The sequence below is a fragment of the Dipteris shenzhenensis genome, chromosome 14 (genome assembly GCF_047967505.1).
Source record: "Dipteris shenzhenensis isolate YYH24624 ecotype China chromosome 14, Dip_SZ_1.0, whole genome shotgun sequence".
NCBI classification, from domain to species: Eukaryota; Viridiplantae; Streptophyta; class Polypodiopsida; order Gleicheniales; family Dipteridaceae; genus Dipteris; species Dipteris shenzhenensis.
This window is the reverse complement of record NC_141609.1, coordinates 38,645,820-38,666,662: the sequence shown is the minus strand read 5'-3', so window position 1 is coordinate 38,666,662 and position 20,843 is coordinate 38,645,820. Positions and strand designations below refer to the sequence as shown.

At 43.4% G+C, this 20,843-nt stretch overlaps 1 protein-coding gene across 2 annotated transcripts; it reads right to left on the bottom strand.

Annotated features, from left to right (window-relative positions):
• Window positions 1-8,795: 8,795 nt before the first annotated feature.
• Window positions 8,796-16,557, bottom strand: LOC147894592 (uncharacterized). 2 transcript variants are annotated; one of them, XM_087385185.1, is made up of 4 exons: window positions 16,214-16,557; window positions 15,634-15,897; window positions 15,396-15,546; window positions 8,796-8,966 (listed from the first exon to the last, which is right to left on the bottom strand). In XM_087385185.1, the coding sequence occupies exons 1-4, from the start codon at window positions 16,538-16,540 to the stop codon at window positions 8,953-8,955; spliced, it is 756 nt and encodes a 251-aa protein (XP_087241311.1). In that variant the 5' UTR covers window positions 16,541-16,557; the 3' UTR covers window positions 8,796-8,952. The 2 variants fall into 2 exon arrangements, with proteins under 2 accessions (XP_087241311.1, XP_087241310.1); XM_087385184.1 differs by lacking the exon at window positions 8,796-8,966 and adding an exon at window positions 14,684-15,217.
• Between the last annotated feature and the right edge of the window lie 4,286 nt (window positions 16,558-20,843).

The window sequence follows — 20,843 nt, the reverse complement described above, 5'->3', positions numbered from 1 at the left end:
CCGAGGGGGGCACTATGTTAAAACCCCATATAGCTAGCATGTGCGATCAAGGGGTATTGAAAAACCCCTACTTATCGATTTTTATAACCTATATACACCTCTTCTATAACTTTTGAAAAAATAAAGTATCCTTTATGTAGTGAAATTTTCACTTTTTGAATTAAGAAACCCCTTATGTATGTATATTTTTTGTAACTCCATAAAAATATAAAACCCCTTTCGTTGATCACACGTGCTATCTTAGATATTTCTTAATGGCCCCCTGGGCACTTTGAATTCAAAAAAGAATGGACACTTGGATCCTACAAGAGTAGAAAGGCTTCATCAAAGGGAGACACCTATTAGAGGCCATAATCATCATTTGGGAGGGTTGTGAGTATGCAAAGGAGACTAAACAGGATATTTGTTTCCTCAAGGTTGACTTTGACAAGGCTTATGATAGATTGGAATGGAATTTGTTATTCAAGCTCTAGCAGACCCATTCTGTTTATTTATTAAAGCTTCTATTTACTAATGTTTCAATAAAGATATATGTAAATGGAGGTATGAGCCAACCCTTGCTCCTAAAAGATCCATCAGATAGGGCTGCCCCATAGCTCCTCTTTTGTTTGCTATAGCTGCTGACTCTTTGGGGTGGCTTCTCCAGATTCATAATAAAGCTAGAGACCTGAGAGGTATAGAGCTCCCTTCTAGAAATCAACACTTTGCAGATGACACCAACCTGTAAACCTAGGAAAAATGAGCAAGATATCAAAAGGGTTATGGCCTATTTGGGCACTTTTTACAAGGCCTCAGGATCCAAGGTCAACCACACTAAGACTGAAAATGCCACTTTAAGAGGACGAGTAGGAAGCTCTGCGGTGTCACAGAATCAACCAAAGTACTATTTTCAAATTCTTGGGGATACCTTTGGGATTTGACATTTCAATGAAGCAGAGGTGGGACTGGTTCATGTATAGATTCCAAAAAAAGGTAGAGAGAAATGGAGAGGCTTCCAAGCTCACTTAGCTGGCAGAACGATTGTCCTTAATCATTGTATTTATCCCATTGCTATTTTCTACCTAACTTGTTAGGGCCCTTCAAAGGCAAGTCTTGACAGATTTATTAGAATATGCAAATCTTTCCTTTAGGGTGGGAGTAAAAAGATAACAAAGGTTAGATAGAGCTTTTGTATAAAACCAAAAGAAGAAGGTGGACCTCAGGTGGTCTAGGGGTCCTAGATATAGAGCTAGCTGGTAGAAAGCATTCTGCCACCTGGGTCATTAAAGCTATTCTCCACCCATAGGGGGTTGGGCTCAGCTTCTTCTTAGAAATTTCAATCACCTTAGACCTCGAAGAGCTCCCAAGTGAAAAGACTATCCTACCCTATCTGCTATCTACAACCTGAGCCTGCAAATTTAATTGGAGCCAACTCTGGTAGTCCTTATGGAAGTCTTTTGAGGAAATCAGTTGTCAAATTGTGTTCTTAAGCAAAGGAGCTTTTATATCCTTAGACTCTATCTAGGTTTCAACAAATTTCAAAAGCTCTGTTCTCTTTGAGGAGTTCTTAATGGCCTGTTTTTTATTCAGAGTTGTGGGCATCTTTGGAATAGAGAAGAGTACAAATGGAAGACTTAGGGTGAGATAAGAAGGGACTTTTTCCTCAACAACCACCATTAGGACCTTGTCATGACTAGAATTCAACTGTGGGAAGGAGACACACAGTGGAAGGGTGGAACCTTCCTAGTTTATAGTAGGGAGTTTAGCTGGGTTGGGAGCTCCTCTTTTTTCCCTTTCCCTACTCCTATTGGTGACATTGATGATCTCTTAAATGCTAGATGGAATCTGCATGATTCAAATTTCAAATGGAAAGCCAAATTCAGATGCATTTGGTTGGAATGTGTCCCTGATAAAATGTTTGCTTTATTATGGTTGATTTTACACAAGGCAAATGCTAGAGGTTTGAGGATTGGAAAAGGAGATGGGAAATACATGAGATGCCATGCCTTGCATGAAGACATCTTTCATCTCTTTGTTGCTTGTCTCCAAGCTAGAAGAGTTTGGAAGTTTATACAGTTAGAAACAGGTGAACCTGTCAACTGGAAAGCCATCCTTTTAGGTGATGCTGCAAAGACAAAGCAAGACACTTGGACTCAAGTAGAAGACAATGCTCTTTGGTACATCTGGGTTTGTAGGAACAATTCAAATTGATTTTTATATTGACATCTGTTTCCTTTCTTGGTGGCATAGGAAAAAACAAGAATTGAAGGGTTGATTGCCAATTATAGAGAAGACTTCACCAATATCAAAATTGATTTGGATGAACACATGCATAGCTGCCCTATGGCTAGGCATAATACAGATCCTCTTGATGCAATCCACTTTGATGTTGCTGGTACCAATCTGGAAGTTTCTGGGAGCCTCCCCAAGAAAGAGGACTCACACTCCACCCCTATTCCTGATGCCGATGATTCTTCCTCTGATGAATACTCAAGTTATGAAGACACCTCTGAAGATGACCTTGATTGGGACTCTGAGGATACCTCTGATGTTTCTTTTCACTAGCTTTATATTCAACATCTATGGCTATCTCCCTTCTTACCTCTTTTAGTGGTTTTTCTACTACTTGTTATGTACTCCTACAAGCTTATACACCTTTTTGGTTTAAGGTGGTCTATGTACAAAGATATGACTTTTAATTCTAATATGAAGGCGAACTTTTTCTCTGCTCAAAACAAAAAAGTCGACTTCCTCCTTCACGATTTCTTAACCATGGGACAAAGCAATCGGACAATTTTTGCTCAGAAGATGTGGCCAACACTCTGCGGGTCGATGGATCACTTAGTGCAGTGCAGATACAGAAGAATCAAGGACAAAGGACATAGTCATTTACTTGATTTGCAATCAATGATACCCATCTTGGTGACAAATTTTCCACACAAGATAGGGGATGCATCGTCGACCACAATATCCTCCATGTAATAGTCCGACTAGGAAGACCATCCTTCTTTTTCTCGAAAACAGGTTCGCCTAAGAGGTAAATAACACAGAGTTTTAAGTTTGATAGTCCAAAAAACATCAGTACATAGAACGCAACATCTACATAACCATGTACCATTCAATATATCTCCACCTCTGTTGCATGATGCAATCGCCAATGCATGTGAGGCTTTTTTATCAAGCAATGATACATGCATAGGATCGACGGTTGGCACGCAAGGAAAAGAGTTTGCTGAATACCCTGCACAAAGTTTCAGCTTCCAATCTCCATGGAGTCAATAGAGAACTCAATGGGAGAGGCCATAATGACAGGAGAGGACAAATGGAAAAGCAAGCATTTACAGATACGAGAGGCGATGCAATACAAGACTCTTCCATCGATTATATAGGCAGAGGAATGGTGCAGAAATACCTTACGGGATTGCCCCATAAACCACACCAAATCATGGCAAAACCAAAGAAGAAAGACCTCCAATCAATCCTTTCATTTTGTTCAAGCGGCAGCAACAATCTTCCCTCACACTCAAACGTAGCGCGGCGAAGAAAGATCTCCAATCACTTCTTTCATTTCATTCAAGCGGCAACAACAATCTTACCTCACACCGAAACGAAGCAGGTGAGAGGTTCATAGCAGTGGAATTCACGAGACAGTGCCGAATGAAGAACCTCTTCCTAGATGGAAGGACAAAGGGAAGACAACCCTTTGACGAAGGCAAAAATGAAGGACTAGAGAAGGCAATATTGAAGAACTAGATAGGATGGAGCAAGTGAAATGCTTGTAACACAGAGGAGCACCAACCTATTCCGACATTGAAAGGGAGACAATACACAGAAGGACACAATACAAAAGAGAGGCTTAGAGTCCCACCAATACATGGTCCTCTGACCTTACCAAAATGTTGTACTACTATCTTGCTGTCACCTCCAGATCCCTAATACTGCATGCTCCACTGAGCTTATGTAGACTCTGTCAGTGATCCCTTCCACCTTGCTATCTAGGTACCCAGCCTAGGTGGGCAGCACCTTGAGCTAAGACTACAGCCCTTGTATGTCTCCTTCAGCTCCTAAGTATAGGCCCAAGCTGGACCTATTGCTGCTGCTCCTTGCTATTGCATTGCCGCTCCTTCCTACTCCTGGATTGCTGCTCCAAGTGATGCCTTATGAGCCCTAGAAGGGCCCTTTTATAAGGCCAAAAACCAACCGACCCAGTAGGGGGAAATGGGCCGACCCAGCAGCCCCCCCTATTGGCCGACCTGCCTACTGGGCTGAGCAAGTAGGGCTCTATTTAAGGCCCCACGGCCAGCCCTTTTATTGCTGCTCCCGGCCACCTGGGTGCCTAGCATATCTGCCCTATCCTAGGGCCTATTGCAGACCTGCCACCTGCCCTATCCTAGGGCCTATTGCAGGCCTTCCTACTCTTGGATTGCTGCTCCAAGTGATGCCTTATGAGCCCCAGAAGGGGCCCTTTTATAAGGCCCAAAACCAACCGATCCAGTAGGGGGAAATGGGCCAACCCAGCAGCCCCCCCTATTGGCTGACCTGCCTACTGGGCCGACCCCGTAGGGCTCTATCTAAGGCCCCATGGCCAGCCCTTTTACTGCTGCTCCTGGCCACCTGGGTGCCTAGCACATCTGCCCTATCCCAGGGCCTATTGCAGGCCTGCCACCTGCCCATAACCCTCGCCTATCTGCTCCATCTTCCCAGCCATCTGTCCAGGGCCTTTCCTGCCCCAAACCGTGGTCCAATGCAAGCCCTAAGGGTTTGCCAGACACCTATAGATCTCCACCACAGCTGCACCTCCTTCCTGCCTTGGATCCGCCTTTTGTCAAGCCACGTGGACCTCTGTATAGTCTGCTCCAAGCATCCGTACCAAGCTGTACCCATGCTGACAACATCGTGGTCTTTCTCAGTCTCTTTATGCAGAGCCTGTTGTTGTCCATCTTGGTGCCAGGTACTCATTTCTTGTGTTGCACACATGGCTACCCATGTGCTGCCCATGTGGTAGTCCCCTTGCTCTGCTGTGAGGTGCCTGGAAGATGTCCTATAGACGCCAAGGATGAACCAGATTCGCTGCTCCTAATCCTAGCCTGACCTCAGCTGCAGAATACTACTGTTGGCTGCACTCTTCAACCCTGGAAGTGAATGACGAAAGAGGCCAAGGCGGCTACCTTTTATAGGCTCCCTTGGGCCTTAGAAATGACCGACCAAGGCAGGCAACCCCCTGGCCAAATCTGTCCCGACCAAGCTGGTCGGGCTGCATCTGCTCCAATCACCGACTCCCATGTTGCCGATGTGGCTATTGTGCACTAATGTGGTGCTGTCTGTATGATTGTCTGCTGTCGTTGACTACCTATGTGACAGCCGACTTGGCTACCTATGTGGCAGCTAATGTGGTTGCTTGCATGGCAATGTGTGCTGGCTGTAGCCAGCATGGCCACGGGCTCTGCAGATGCTTCCATCACTCTTTGTCTCTCTCCTTTCCTCACTGCTTCCATCACTCTCTCCTTCTCTCTCTCTCTACATCTCCCACTCTTTCAAGGCACACCCACAGATCACTGCATCCAAAGGGCCACCCTCGTGTTGCATGCATTCAAAATAGGCTGTGAGAGAGAGAGAGAGAGAGAGAGAGAGAGAGAGAGAGAGACTTTCAATGCATTCCAAGAGAGACAAATTTCGCAGAGGCAGCTCCTCAAGCACACATAATATTTTGCACGATAATATTTTGCAGACAGCTCTCTCTCGCAACTACCACAGGCTTTAGAGATGCAAGCATAGGTCATTGCATTTGGAGGGATGCCTTCATGCTGAATGCTTTCAAAACAATCCAGTGCTTGCTTACCTTGACCTTGTCAATGCATTCCAAGAGAGAACATTCTGAGCTGGAAGCTGTTGGGATATCTCAAGGTGTATGCCTCAGGCACACCTTATGTTTCTATGTGTGAGTGCTAGAGGCACAGTTAGGTGCCCACAAGCACAGTTAGGTGGTGGAAAAGCCACATAGGATGATTGAGTGAATCTAGGAGCAGATTGAGGAGATGATTGAGGAGCTTTGAGGTCATCAGTGATGTCAGTGACCTTGTATGAGGTGCCTACTTAAGGACCTCTTTCTTCTTCATTCTATAAGCAAGTATTCTGAGTTTGTGTCCACTCTACTCTTTCTTTTCAGTATTCCAACATGGTATCAGAGCCCTTTGATCCCCCTTGAGCCCATTTCTGCCACATCATCATCTTCTTCTTCATCTTCTTCTTCTCCATTTTCCTCTTTCTTCCCAAAATCTTTGAGAGCTTGGTTCTCCATCTACAAACAGCCATTGCCCAAACCCTCTGAGCTGGAAACTCCTCTAGTATGGGCGAACTTCCACCTGCAAGCAATTGAAGAAAAAACGTCTGTGGTGGCTGCCATTCTCCAAACAGCGAATTTCTTCTGTTGTTCAATACTCCCTGCATACTCCGCCATTGCCTGAGCCCTCTTAGGAGTAGATGGGCGACCTCAAGACGAAGATTTTGAGCCATTTTTCAAGTCATTTGGTTCAGTAACGAGGGAGAAATCGTCAAAACTCAGTTTCAGCCTGTAGCAACTCTCCCGGGCAAAAGTGCGCACCATTTCGTCCAACCTCTGTGCTGGACCTTCTCTGGTATATGAGCTTTCTTTTGCTTCAGAAAGCCCTCTTTTTCTTGCTTTGAAGAGTGAGCTACAAGCCCTCCAAGTTCAGCTTTTCAGTTTTGACAGTTTTGGACAAGTTTTTGAAGATGATGCTACATAAAATGCTACTCTAGCATTTCTGGTTTTTTGAAGCTTTCAATAACTTCAGTACAAGTGTGGATTCAGTTTTGTTTTGACTTGCTAGACCTGGTTTTGATTGGAAAATGTTTATTTCATCCACTTCTATGAAGCATGTAAGAAGAAGCATCATTGTTTGAAAACTAGTCACTACTATTTGCTACAACAAGTGGCTATACTTTGGAAGTATTTCAGTTCTTTTTGCCTTGTAAGAGAGAAGACACTACCCAATACTTGGGTTAGAGCCTCTCATGGCTTGCTTATGCCAAATATGTGAAAAGCCAAAACATAAAGCAATGTCTTGTTATGCTACAAAGGATGAAAATGCCAACCTGACTTCCTTATTGAAGATTGCCAAAACAATGGTTGCCAAAAAGGAAGCAAATACAGAGATCTACACTCTCATGGCATTTTTATTTGACTCCAAGTACAAGAAAAAGATGAAGGTCAGACACCTAAGATATGCTTCTCTACACAACTATGGAGATGACAAGATAATTGTTCTCATGAAGGATATGACTTTCAGATCCACTTGTTCTATCATAGTACCATCTTATAAGGCACTAGACACTGCCCATGTGGTAAGACCTTGCCTTGACATGGATATTTTGCCTCCACAAGATGAGGCATCCCATGAAGATTATGCATTTTAAACTCATCTCTATGTATGCTCCAGATCACTCTTTTTATGTCAAGGTACCCAGCCTGGATAGTCCTCCAAAATGAATGAAAATAAACTATTGTGTGTTGTGTGTTTTGTAAACACCTCTGGTCACCTTATGATGTAGGCCATGTGTATGGTTTGTTCCATGGTACCTCCTACAGACATTGTGTGCATGTACATGTAGGAGAGATAACCATTGGAAGGTCTGTTTGTATCCCTTTCTGTTTACCTTACACCCAAGGAAACCCTTGCTAGCATGAGAACCTAGCCATAGATTAATCCTTGACCACCATGAGATGGCATGAGAAACTATGAGACTAGATGTATCCTTGACATAGCCTGAGGCATCTCCTTGAGGGGGGGTTTGTTGGGATATCTCAAGGTGTATGCCTCAGGCACACCTTATGTTTCTATGTGTGAGTGCTAGAGGCACAGTTAGGTGCCCACAAGCACAGTTAGGTGGTGGAAAAGCCACATAGGATGATTGAGTGAATCTAGGAGCAGATTGAGGAGATGATTGAGGAGCTTTGAGGTCATCAGTGATGTCAGTGACCTTGTATGAGGTGCCTACTTAAGGACCTCTTTCTTCTTCATTCTATAAGCAAGTATTCTGAGTTTGTGTCCACTCTACTCTTTCTTTTCAGTATTCCAACAGAAGCTCCTCAAGCACACGCTTGGCATACATGTCCAAAAGATCATTGCCAAAAGACCATGGGCTTGGTCCTATTGTGTTGTTCCTGTGAGATCAATGCATTCCAAGACAGCGAAAATTCCGAGAAGGGACCTGTGCACTGAGGGGGAGAGAGAGAGAGAGAGAGCACGACATTTGCCATACATGTCCAGAAGAGCAATGCCCAGCACAGTATTATATCGTAGCCCTCATGTTGCATAAGTTCAAAAACAGTCCAGTGCTTGCTCACCCTATCTCTGTTATACGTATCATGTAATGTATACATGTCCATAAGAGCAGCACAATATGATATCATAGCTCTCATGCTGAATGCGTCCATTGCCTGCTCACCTTGGCCCTGTTATGTGTATCCTGCGAGATCAATGCATTCCAAGAGAGAACATCCGAGAAGGGCGAGATTTCCAAGACACGATGCCCTAATCTTAAAATGCAAGCAAAAGCTTGCTGACCCAAATAAAACGAACATACTATGGATCAATATGAAACAAATATCCCCATGGATCTATACAAAAAAAAAATAACCCTGCTGAAATGAATATACTATACATCTCACTCTTGACTCCATACAAAACAAATATACTGGCTTCAACTTTATACAAAATGAATTTACTCCAAAGCCTACGCAAAATGAATATATTGGCTCCTAGATCTATACAAAATGAATATACTCCCCAGTCTATACAAAGCATATATACCCTTGCTCCTGGGTCTATACAAAATCCATACACTCATGGGGTGAATATACTCCTACACCTCTGCTATAAACAACCACCTGTGACATCCATGGTCTAGTAGGCCCATATGTACAATGTGACCTTAAGAGGAAAGCAGACCACGTCAAGGAGTAGAAGCTGCAACACACCATTAACAAAACAACAATGCAATGTTATTCAACCCTCAAATGCATACAGCGAAAGACTACTCATGGCAAAGGGACATAGAAGACAAACGCTGTATTTGCCTATGACCACGCAGTACTGGTTCTTCATCTGCAAGACCATCTATACGATATAAGTGACTTGAATTTTTGCTTTGCCACAATTACTTTCTTGCACTTCTATCTATAATTCACCAATGCCCTGTTGCAAGGCATTTTTGCCAAAGATCCTACCGACCTGATAGTTGCCCCCATGTTGCATCTGTTCGCCATCTTCCTAGGCCTGTTTTAGCCCTGATCTCTTGCCCATGGTCTACTCTTGCCAATCGCCTATCAGCTCCAGCCTTCTACCTACTGTTTCACATCTGTACCAGTGCTACATCTTGCCCTAGATCTACCGTACCAGCCTCATACATGCTGCTGCAGACACCTGTCATGAAGGCAACTACAGATCCATGCACTTCTGGGCTGTACCAGCTCTTCCAATCCATCCAATCTCAACTTGACTGCTCCAGGATGTCGACACAGTCTTGCACAGGCCTCCATTCTCCAGTCAACATGTTCTAAGCTCCAGATCTTGCCCAGAACTACTGTGAATAGTTCCACCTTGTCACATGTTTGCTCCATACAGAATCTCTCCACCAAGAGCTCCACTCATGGCCGGGTAAGTCTATCATTGTGCTGCCCCTATGGAAGCCTATGTGCTACCCATGGGACAGCCCCATATTCCTTTTCTTGATTGCTTGTATGCTGCCCGCCTGACAGCCTAGATGTTGCCGATGTGGCAGCCCCCTCTTCTTTGTATTCCCTCTAAGTTTGCTACCCACATGACAGCCGCCGATAAGCTGCCCATGTGGTAGCCCTAACCCTAGGTCCACCTCCCCCATGCTCTCCTCATATGGAGGCTTACACATGGGGAGGGATTTCCCAACACCCCCACTTACCGACACATCTCATTCGTATCCCAACTCATCGATGAAGATGCTCACGCAGCGCCCATGGCTTGGTAAGAATGATCTTCTATGGTACATTCCTCAGATAATCAAATACTGTTGCAAATACGATCGCTGGTCCTCTATGATAAGCGGAGCTACAGAAGTTAGTGGGCAACCACAGCCATCTGTTTGCTCGGCTCTCTCTTTTTGGAGACTTCCTTCGTCTGTGGATCCTCCTCTTTCCATCTTCCTCTCACTACTTTCCCCGTCAAGGTGTGTATTGCCCCTTTCCATATTGGTCCCTTTCCTCGGGCCCGGTACCTTTCTTCTCAGCTCAGATTTTATTCATGTCAGCCCGAATTCCCTTTTCTTTCTTATGGGCATCTTCATGGTACATAGTTGCCTTAGACGTAGACGTGAGGATTTCGACCTTTTATGCCACAACCTGAGCATTCTACAATATCTCTTGCTATTTTATCAGCAGTTCTCTCAAATAAAATTTACCGCTTTTAAGGAAAAGTAGTCTTCATCTCTTCTGTCTCCCTATGTCAAATGGGAGACAATTTATAACCTGCATACTGATGAAATTTACACAACTTGGGTACTTGTTGGCCATATCCGAGATGTAAACAAGATTAAATCAAACTACATGTCTGATTGCATATACCTAGATGAATCCAGAAACATTCCCAAACTCATCCTCTAAAAACACAACATAGTGCAGTTTCAATCTCATGATAGTCACTCACAAGGTTGAAAACCATAAACTCCATCATGCATAGCAGGGACTAGCTACTATGACATCCCCACTGACGTCATCAACGCCCAACAGTGGGTGTAGACCATAGTATAAAAATATGCTCTCACACATACAAATCCACACACCCACACATACTTGAGCATCAATTGATACAAAGTCTTCGTACTGAGTTTCTGTCGGCACTCCGGAGGTGAAGGGCAGACTCAGCCAGGATGAAGGCTAGCACTAAAGGAGAAGGCTAATCAAAAGGTAGTCCAAAATCTCTTCATTCAAGCTACAACTGCTTGTGAAGTCTAAACAATTTCATTTTAGTCTCTCCCCAACGAGCATCTAAATCTAAATCTAGCTGATAGGGCAACGCACCATTTAAGATAGAAAGAATTATCACAATACCAGCAGGCCGCAACTTGGACAAAAACTTCACAAGGTGAAATTTGCATGTCCGCTAATACGGCAGAAGCATATACCTAGATGAATCCAAGAACATTCCCAAACTCATCCTCTAAAAACACAACATAGTGCAGTTTCAATCTCATGATAGTCACTCACAAGGTTGAAAACCATAAACTCCATCATGCATAGCAGGGACTAGCTACTATGACATCCCCACTGACGTCATCAGCGCCCAACAGTGGGTGTAGACCATAGTATAAAAATATGCTCTCACACATACAAATCCACACACCCACACATACTTGAGCATCAATTTATACAAAGTCTTCGTACTGAGTTTCTGTCGGCACTCCGGAGGTGAAGGGCAGACTCAGCCAGGATGAAGGCTAGCACTAAAGGAGAAGGCTAATCAAAAGGTAGTCCAAAATCTCTTCATTCAAGCTACAACTGCTTGTGAAGTCTAAACAATTTCATTTTAGTCTCTCCCCAACGAGCATCTAAATCTAAATCTAGCTGATAGGGCAACGCACCATTTAAGATAGAAAGAATTATCACAATACCAGCAGGCCGAAACTTGGACAAAAACTTCACAAGGTGAAATTTGCATGTCCGCTAATACGGCAGAAGCATATACCTAGATGAATCCAGGAACATTCCCAAACTCATCCTCTAAAAACACAACATAGTGCAGTTTCAATCTCATGATAGTCACTCACAAGGTTGAAAACCATAAACTCCATCATGCATAGCAGGGACTAGCTACTATGACATCCCCACTGACGTCATCAGCGCCCAACAGTGGGTGTAGACCATAGTATAAAAATATGCTCTCACACATACAAATCCACACACCCACACATACTTGAGCATCAATTTATACAAAGTCTTCGCACTGAGTTTTTGTCGGCACTCTGGAGGTGAAGGGCAGACTCAGCCATGATGAAGGCTAGCACTAAAGGAGAAGGCTAATCAAAAGGTAGTCCAAAATCTCTTCATTCAAGCTACAACTGCTTGTGAAGTCTAAACAATTTCATTTTAGTCTCTCGCCAACGAGCATCTAAATCTAAATCTAGCTGATAGGGCAACGCACCATTTAAGATAGAAAGAATTATCACAATACCACCAGGCCGCAACTTGGACGAAAACTTCACAAGGTGAAATTTGCATGTCCGCTAATACGGCAAAAGCATATACCTAGATGAATCCAGGAACATTCCAAAACTCATCCTCTAAAAATACAACATAATGCAGTTTCAATCTCATGATAGTCACTCACAAGGTTGAAAACCATAAACTCCATCATGCATAGCAGGGACTAGCTACTATGACATCCCCACTGATGTCATCAGCGCCCAACAGAGGGTGTAGACCATAGTATAAAAATATGCTCTCACACATACAAATCCACACACCCACACATACTTGAGCATCAATTTATACAAAGTCTTCGTACTGAGTTTCTGTCGGCACTTCGGAGGTGAAGGGCAGACTCAGCCATGATGAAGGCTAGCACTAAAGAAGAAGGCTAATCAAAAGGTAGTCCAAAATCTCTTCATTCAAGCTACAACTGCTTGTGAAGTCTAAACAATTTCATTTTAGTCTCTCCCCAACGAGCATCTAAATCTAAATCTAGCTGATAGGGCAACTCACCATTTAAGATAGAAAGAATTATCACAATACCAGCAGGCCGCAACTTGGACGAAAACTTCACAAGGTGAAATTTGCATGTCCGCTAATACGCAGAAGCATATACCTAGATATATCCAGGAACATTCCCAAACTCATCCTCTAAAAACACAACATAGTGTAGTTTCAATCTCATGATAGTCACCCACAAGGTTGAAAACCATAAACTCCATCATGCATAGCAGGGACTAGCTACTATGACATCCCCACTGACGTCATCAGCGCCCAACAGTGGGTGTAGACCATAGTATAAAAATATGCTCTCACACATACGAATCCACACACCCACACATACTTGAGCATCAATTTATACAAAGTCTTTGTACTGAGTTTCTGTCGGCACTCCGGAGGTGAAGGGCAGACTCAGCCATGATGAAGGCTAGCACTAAAGGAGAAGGCTAATCAAAAGGGAGTCCAAAATTCTTCATTCAAGCTACAACTGCTTGTGAAGTCTAAACAATTTCATTTTAGTCTCTCCCCAACGAGCATCTAAATCTAAATCTAGCTGATAGGGCAACGCACCATTTAAGATAGAAAGAATTATCACAATACCAGCAAGCCGCAACTTGGACAAAAACTTCACAAGGTGAAATTTGCATGTCCGCTAATACGGCAGAAGCATATACCTAGATGAATCCAGGAACATTCCCAGACTCATCCTCTAAAAACACAACATAGTGCAGTTTCAATCTCATGATAGTCACTCACAAGGTTGAAAACCATAAACTCCATCATGCATAGCAGGGACTAGCTACTATGACATCCCCACTGACGTCATCAGCGCCCAACAGTGGGTGTAGACCACACATACAAATCCACACACCCACACATACTTGAGCATCAATTTATACAAAGTCTTCGTACTGAGTTTCTGTCGGCACTCCGGAGGTGAAGGGCAAACTCAGCCATGATGAAGGCTAGCACTAAAGGAGAAGGCTAATCAAAAGGGAGTCCAAAATCTCTTCATTCAAGCTACAACTGCTTGTGAAGTCTAAACAATTTCATTTTAGTCTCTCCCCAACGAGCATCTAAATCTAAATCTAGCTGATAGGGCAACGCACCATTTAAGATAGAAAGAATTATCACAATACTAGCAAGCCGCAACTTGGACGAAAACTTCACAAGGTGAAATTTGCATGTCCGCTAATACGGCAGAAGCATATACCTAGATGAATCCAGGAACATTCCCAAACTCATCCTCTAAAAACACAACATAGTGCAGTTTCAATCTCATGATAGTCACTCACAAGGTTGAAAACCATAAACTCCATCATGCATAGCAGGGACTAGCTACTATGACATCCCCACTGACGTCATCAGCGCCCAACAGTGGGTGTAGACCATAGTATAAAAATATGCTCTCACACATACAAATCCACACACCCACACATACTTGAGCATCAATTTATACAAAGTCTTCGTACTAAGTTTCTATCTGCACTCCGGAGGTGACGGGCAGACTCAGCCATGATGAAGGCTAGCACTAAAGGAGAAGGCTAATCAAAAGGTAGTCCAAAATCTCTTCATTCAAGCTACAACTGCTTGTGAAGTCTAAACAATTTCATTTTAGTCTCTCCCCGACGAGCATCTAAATCTAAATCTAAACAATTTCATGTCTGATTGCATGCCTACTTCAACTCTGATGTTCTTGAATTGATCATCAACTCAAACTTTACCAAAATCAAGTCAAGAATTCAATCGTTTTCGCGTTTTAAAAATCAAAGTACGGCCCAAAAGGCAGACCCCAAAAAAAAACATCCACGGAAATCAGCACTCAGTAGCTATAGAAGGACCTTCCACTTGATTGGTGCATCCTTATCCGTAAGAATTACACTACATCGGAATTGAAAGAGCACCAAATTAGCCCTTTTTTGCCACAACCCGAGCATTCGACAATATATGTTGCGGCTTTATCAACAGTTCTCTCGAATGCAATCTCTCGCTTTTCACGAAGAGTAGAGTCTTCATCTTTTTTGTCCCAATGAAGTTCACAAAGAAAGCCTCTAATTTCCATTTGTGACAAGGACATCTATTTGAAATCATGAGTATAAATAATATATAATATAGTCATACAACGCTGCCCATGGAGGGCAAATCGTATGTCACGTAGAGTTCGCCCATAGACTGGGAGCAAAAAGGCCCTTCTTCTGCATTATACATGTGAGCAATATGAGCCGAATCATCTTCATGAAAAAGCTATCTTGCCCTCCATGCTTAGGATGGCGTTGCGCATGATAATGCTCAAGAGTCTTAAAGGGAACAGCAATACAAACTCTAGGACTGCCCTCATCCATGACTCCGCTGGGATGACTCCTCTCATCAATACACCTACTAAAAACCCGTCTATGCCTGTTGTCACCAGGAACTCTCCGTTCTTCACTGCTTCTAGAGTCGCGACGGCGAGTTTCTTCGCAAATTTAGCACTCTTTTTGTCCTCTTGGAGGCATTCAGCTGCGGCGGGACACAAGGCGAGGGGAAAAGACAGACCAAGAAGGAATGAGAAATGACATGCATGGGGGGGACGATCAAGAGAATTGATTGAGGAAAAAGACGTAACAGATCCGACGAGCTTTCGATTATGCAGCTATTGTCACACAAAAGCAGGATGCTTGTGGATTGCTGAAGATACCTTGACCTGCAAGGAGAACAGATGCTCCAGCACCTGGACACACGAGGTGAACACCCACATTATGCTGTAGTAGCTCAAACCTCAACAGTTCCGCCAGTCCCTTCAGTGCGTAATCTGTGATGGAGCCCACTCTTGCTCCTCTTGTGACAGTCTACCAAAAGACAATACGCAGGACTTTTCAAAATAGAAAACTAGGAACGTCAAGTACAGCAGCTACTGCGAAAATTGTTTCACTTACCAGCCCAGCAACAGAGCTTATGAACACGAGAGCGGAGCGGTTCTTCGAACTGCGTTGTTTCATTAAAGGGATGGCTGCATGAGCTACGTACACGGCACCCATGAAATTAGACGGAGTTACATCCCCTATCTCGTCGATTTTCATCTCGTCGAACAGTTCCAAGTTACTGGTTCCGTGATTGAAGACGATGATATCGACGGGCTTCCATCTGAATGCGGCTTCAATTGCATTAGCGGCTTCCTTCGGATTACATACGTCTGCTATCTGCAAAAGCATTTAAAGAAGTAAATAATGACTGGTATAGATTCTAGAACAGCATAGTGAATGGAGAAAAGAGGTTGCGTGAAGGACTGAGAGCACGCGAAATGAGGTAGTAGCTTGTGAGCAAGGAAAGACTGTGAAGGAAGAACGCATGGAAAGAGCTGGTGCATGATCCCAATCAATCCCATGTGAACTCGCGAAAAAACGGAGAAAAGTGGAGCAAACTGGCAAACAGAGACACGGTTGAGCGAAGGAGCAGAAAGGGAAGAAGCACGCATTGAGCAGGAGGGGGGGCGGGGGCGCAGGTTCTACTTCTCACCTGGGAGAAGATGCGCTGGTGGGGATTGGAGAAGGAGGCGTGGAGGTCGGCAGAGGCGAGGAGGGAGGAACGGGCGGAGGAGAGGCTCCGGAGGTCGGGAGAGAGGAGGGAGACGAAGGCGTTGTGGTGGAGGAGGGAGGATTTGGCGATGGCGAGGAGGGCGGGCTGGGAGCAATCGGTAATGAGGATGTGTTTACCGGAGAGGGAGGCAAGCGAAGGAAGGTGGGGGTGGGAGAAGAAGAGGCGAGAGAGAACGCGGGCGAGGAGGAGGAGGAGGAGGAGGAGGAGGAGGAGGAGGAAGATGGCGAGGGGGAGAGGGAGCGCCATAGCGAACCCCAACGATATCTTCTCAACAATACTAATACACGATATAGATAAGTCTCTTCTTCTCAACAAGAAACGTACTACATGCCATAACACAAGACACTATTACACGACCTAAACAGATACTATCGTCGTCTCGTCTTTCGTCGTCGTAGAGTACATGTACTCTCTTCACTCTCTTCCTCCTCTTCTTCTTCCTGCAACTACTGCAAGCCGTGCTTTGCTCTGTTTTTCCATGCTACTCATCAGTACGCACTCTCTCTCTCTCTCTCTCTCTCTCTCTCTCTGTCGTGACTTGTGTCAGTTGCGTGATAGTATCCATCTTCGATCCTTGAAAACATCCGGGCAACAGATACCATAGCTCTACAGACGTTTCACAATTTTGGAGGCATTGCAATAACGCATGAAAATAAGGAAGAAGGACTCGTATTGATGAAATGTACCTAGAGAAATCTTAGCAAAATATCTTATATAGCTTATAGATCAAACATACATATAGAACTTTTGCCAAAGCTCTCAGCAGTAATACAGCTCCAAACATCTGGAAGTTGTTATGATGGGATTTTGAGAACACCACAAGCAACATGTGCAATCTGATTCTCGCATTCCACATCAATAGAAGAGCCCGGGTGAGTGGTAGTAGATGATACAACTCCAAACATCGGGAAGTTGTTATAATGGGATTCTGAGAACACCACAAGCAACATGTGCAATCTGATTCTCGCATATTCCACATCAATAGAAGAGCCCGGGTGAGTGGTAGTAGATGATACAACTGAGAATCCATGGGAGAGGAGTGGTGGGATTAGGTTAGAGACAAAAGGGACAAGGTTGACAATGTGGACATTAATTGGAAACAGCAAGGGGAACATAGCTAATTGAAAACCATGGTGGCAAGATACAAGAATGAGGCTAAAGGAGGATTCACGATTGCATCAAGCGATTGCGTCGTTTTTAATAGCCAAAGCAATGGGCCTCGACATGCATAGTATGGCATGGGCGTCTTCCATGTGACAAACTAAGCTATCCATCCATGATTGTCACATAAGGAAGCCCCCTATCCCTAGGCTAAGGTTCCCAATTTTATGTTCTCGTGAGCCGGGCTAGCAGAAAGATTCTTGCCACCTCATGAGCATCTCATCCTTTTTTCCCCATAAAATACCCATGTGGACAAGTGGAGGGTTGGCACAATGATGTTTTCCACCTCTTCCAATCTTTGGCCTCTTCTGGGGTAACCTAAGCAATGGCTACAGTTTGCCAAAACTGAAATTGTGGATTTTAGAATTCAAATAATGAAATCGTGAAAACAAAATCTTGATTGGTTCATATTTTGTTGCATCTACGTGTCTTAACTGCAGTTGATGGCGGCTTGCATGTGAACTTTGCATGGCGCCATTTGTGGTTCGTTTTTCATGGCGTCCCTTCCAACGTGCAAAATCTGGGATTCCCCTCTCCCTCCATTCGCTTTTCCGTTCGCCTGCATTTTGAGCTCCTCCTCCAATTGCTCGGCCAGAGTCGACCCACCTTCCAGTCTGCCATGCATTGAAAGTCATTCTACGGATTCCCTCTCTCCAATTCCTCTGGACTACAGCCTCATCGGTGTATTCATCTGTGTTTCGAGCTCCCCTCTCCAATTGCTTTGTCAAAGTCGACCCACCTTCCAGTCTGCCATGCATTGAAAGTCCTTTTACGAGATTCCCCTCTCCAATTTCTCTAGATTGCCAGCGTCGATGAAGGCTCATCGGTGTTCCATGCACTGAAAGGTAATAAGAGACCTCCTCTCCAATTCCTCTGGACTGCGAACGTCGATGAAGGCTTGTCGGTGTTCCATGCATTGAAAGGTAATAAGAGACTTGCTAATTCGACGGTCGCCTCTCCAACACCTCTGGCAGCGTCGCCCAATTCGTCAATGCGCTAGATATTTAGTTCTCCAGGCATCGTATTTCGAGAAATGACTGTTTCATTTTCAATTACTTCATGACTTCTTACTTGAATAAGTTAATGTCGGCGAATAGTTCGCAGTGGGATACACCCAGTCACCAATGTCTCTTCAATGGCATATGATGGGTGATTGCAATTTCTCTGGATAAGAGCACAACAAGGTTGCACCAACTTGCACTCCGCTGTTGCTTATTGCAGCCGGAGTCTCGTTCAGCCATAGACTTTGTGTCACAACCACCACCTCACAATTTTCCTTCTATTGCGAAAGCCATAGTGCCATCAAAGGAAAACTTCGAAGGTGGGGGCAACTCTTTCGTGCAACTTAGCATTACTCAACTCTCAGATTGCACTCGGCCCCATAGATTTCTATTTGCGGGAAAGTTATTGTGCAAACATGATACTTACAAGGTAGAAAATCCAAAGTATCCCACATTCTTGAAAGGTGATCTTACTGATAGGTTTTGTTCGCACAGTGTCACTGTAAATTTTCTGCAAGTTGGTGAATTTTATAGAATAGAAGGAGCAAGTGTTGTAGTAAAAGGACCAACACAGGGTGGAACCTCCAGATTCTCTTTGCTTGTTGATGCTACCACGTGCATCATTAGAGGTGAACCATTTGAAGGAAACCTTCATCTATTGCCCGATCATTCTCTATGCACATATGTCTCTTGGGCAGTAGAGAATATAAACTTTAGCAAGTTGAGTATTTCAAATGTGATGGCCACAATTGCAATTCTAATAATCAAAGTGGCAAATGAAGAAGGGATGGCCGATCAGAGTATTGTTGCAGATGGACTAAGAGACGAAGACCAAGTTGCAGTGAGATAATTTCAAAAGTTTTTCCTTTTCTTTCTCATGAAGTATGCTTTTACTCATGTTCTTTTTTTTTTGTAGTTGACATTTGTGAATGAGAGAAAACCCACATTGACTCAGCTTGTTCAAGAATTCAATGATGAAGGAGTTGTTATGTACATCTTAAAGAATGTATCATTCTTAAAGTGGCCAATGAAGAAAGGATGGCCAATCAGAGTACTGTTGTAGATGGACCAAGAGACGAAGACCGAGTTGCAGTGAGTTAATTTCAAAAGTTTTTCCTTTTCTTTATCATGAAGTATGCTTTTACTCATGTTCTTTTTTTTGTGTAGTTGACATTTGTGAATGAGAGAAAACCCACATTGACTCAGCTTGTTCAAGAATTCAATGATGAAGGAGTTGTTATGTACATCTTAAAGAACGTATCATTCTTAAAGGCAAAGAATACAATTTGTGTATTTGACTTTACCATTTTGGCGGAGGTTCCCGATGGTCCAACCAAAGATGCTTTGCAATTAGCATTTTCTAGCCAAGTATCTCGACTAGGCTATGGCACAAAGGTGCATATTCTTGCCTCCTCACTTTTAGTAATTATTCAACCATTAAATAATTGCTACCAAATTGTCGCACAAGTGCAGGTATTTGGAATTTTGTACTTCACAAATGTGAATGTAGACCTTGTGGAGTATGTATGTGAGACTTGTGGAGGATTTGGCGTTAGTAGAGACCCACTTCGACCATATTGCTACTCTTGCAAAGGCCCTCAAAATGTTGAGCAAGTTGCTAGCTTGATTGGTGATATAGTGCAGTGCAATGGGGAGGTGGTTCCAATTCATGTTCGAGGTCCATATGTGGACATCATACTTTCCTTTAGTGTTCCTTTTCTCCAAATGTACGAGGAAGATCTTATGATGGCATGAAGCAAGCTCAAAACAACAAAGCCTAGCGGAAGCTTTACCATTAATAGTTCTAGATTTGTAATTGCATTTGAGCCAAATGCACAGTATTGCATTTCCTTAATGCACTACTTTTGTTGTAATGCAATTTGTCAAGAACATTTAGAATTTGTTGTTCTTTTGACATCATTGAATGAAAATTGTGTTTATTTGTCAAATGGGCTTACAAGCTCTTCTTCATAAAAAGCAATTCACAAAAGATGAAGCTTTTAACAATCAATATCCCTTCAATACAAATCTCATCGTTTGTCTTGTTCGAATTTTCCAAGCTTTACTCATGAGCAAATATTGACAACTCTATTCAAGAACATTGTTTCTGATTTAAACCATTTTGGTGTTTCATGGTATTCCTTCCAGGCAATGTCTAACAAGTCATGTTTAATAATAAATGACACACAAAACTTAGTTAAAAGTTTGTCCACATCACTTGCATTAATTGTTGATATTCTTATGTTTGATACATCATTTGCTTTGCTGCTTCTTCTGAAGGATTTTCACCCCTAAGTATTTTTAAAGACAAATATTGTGAAGAATTAGCATACCCCAAACTTTTTTATGGGCAAAAAAGAAAGTATGCAATTCCTGAGTGCACTTCA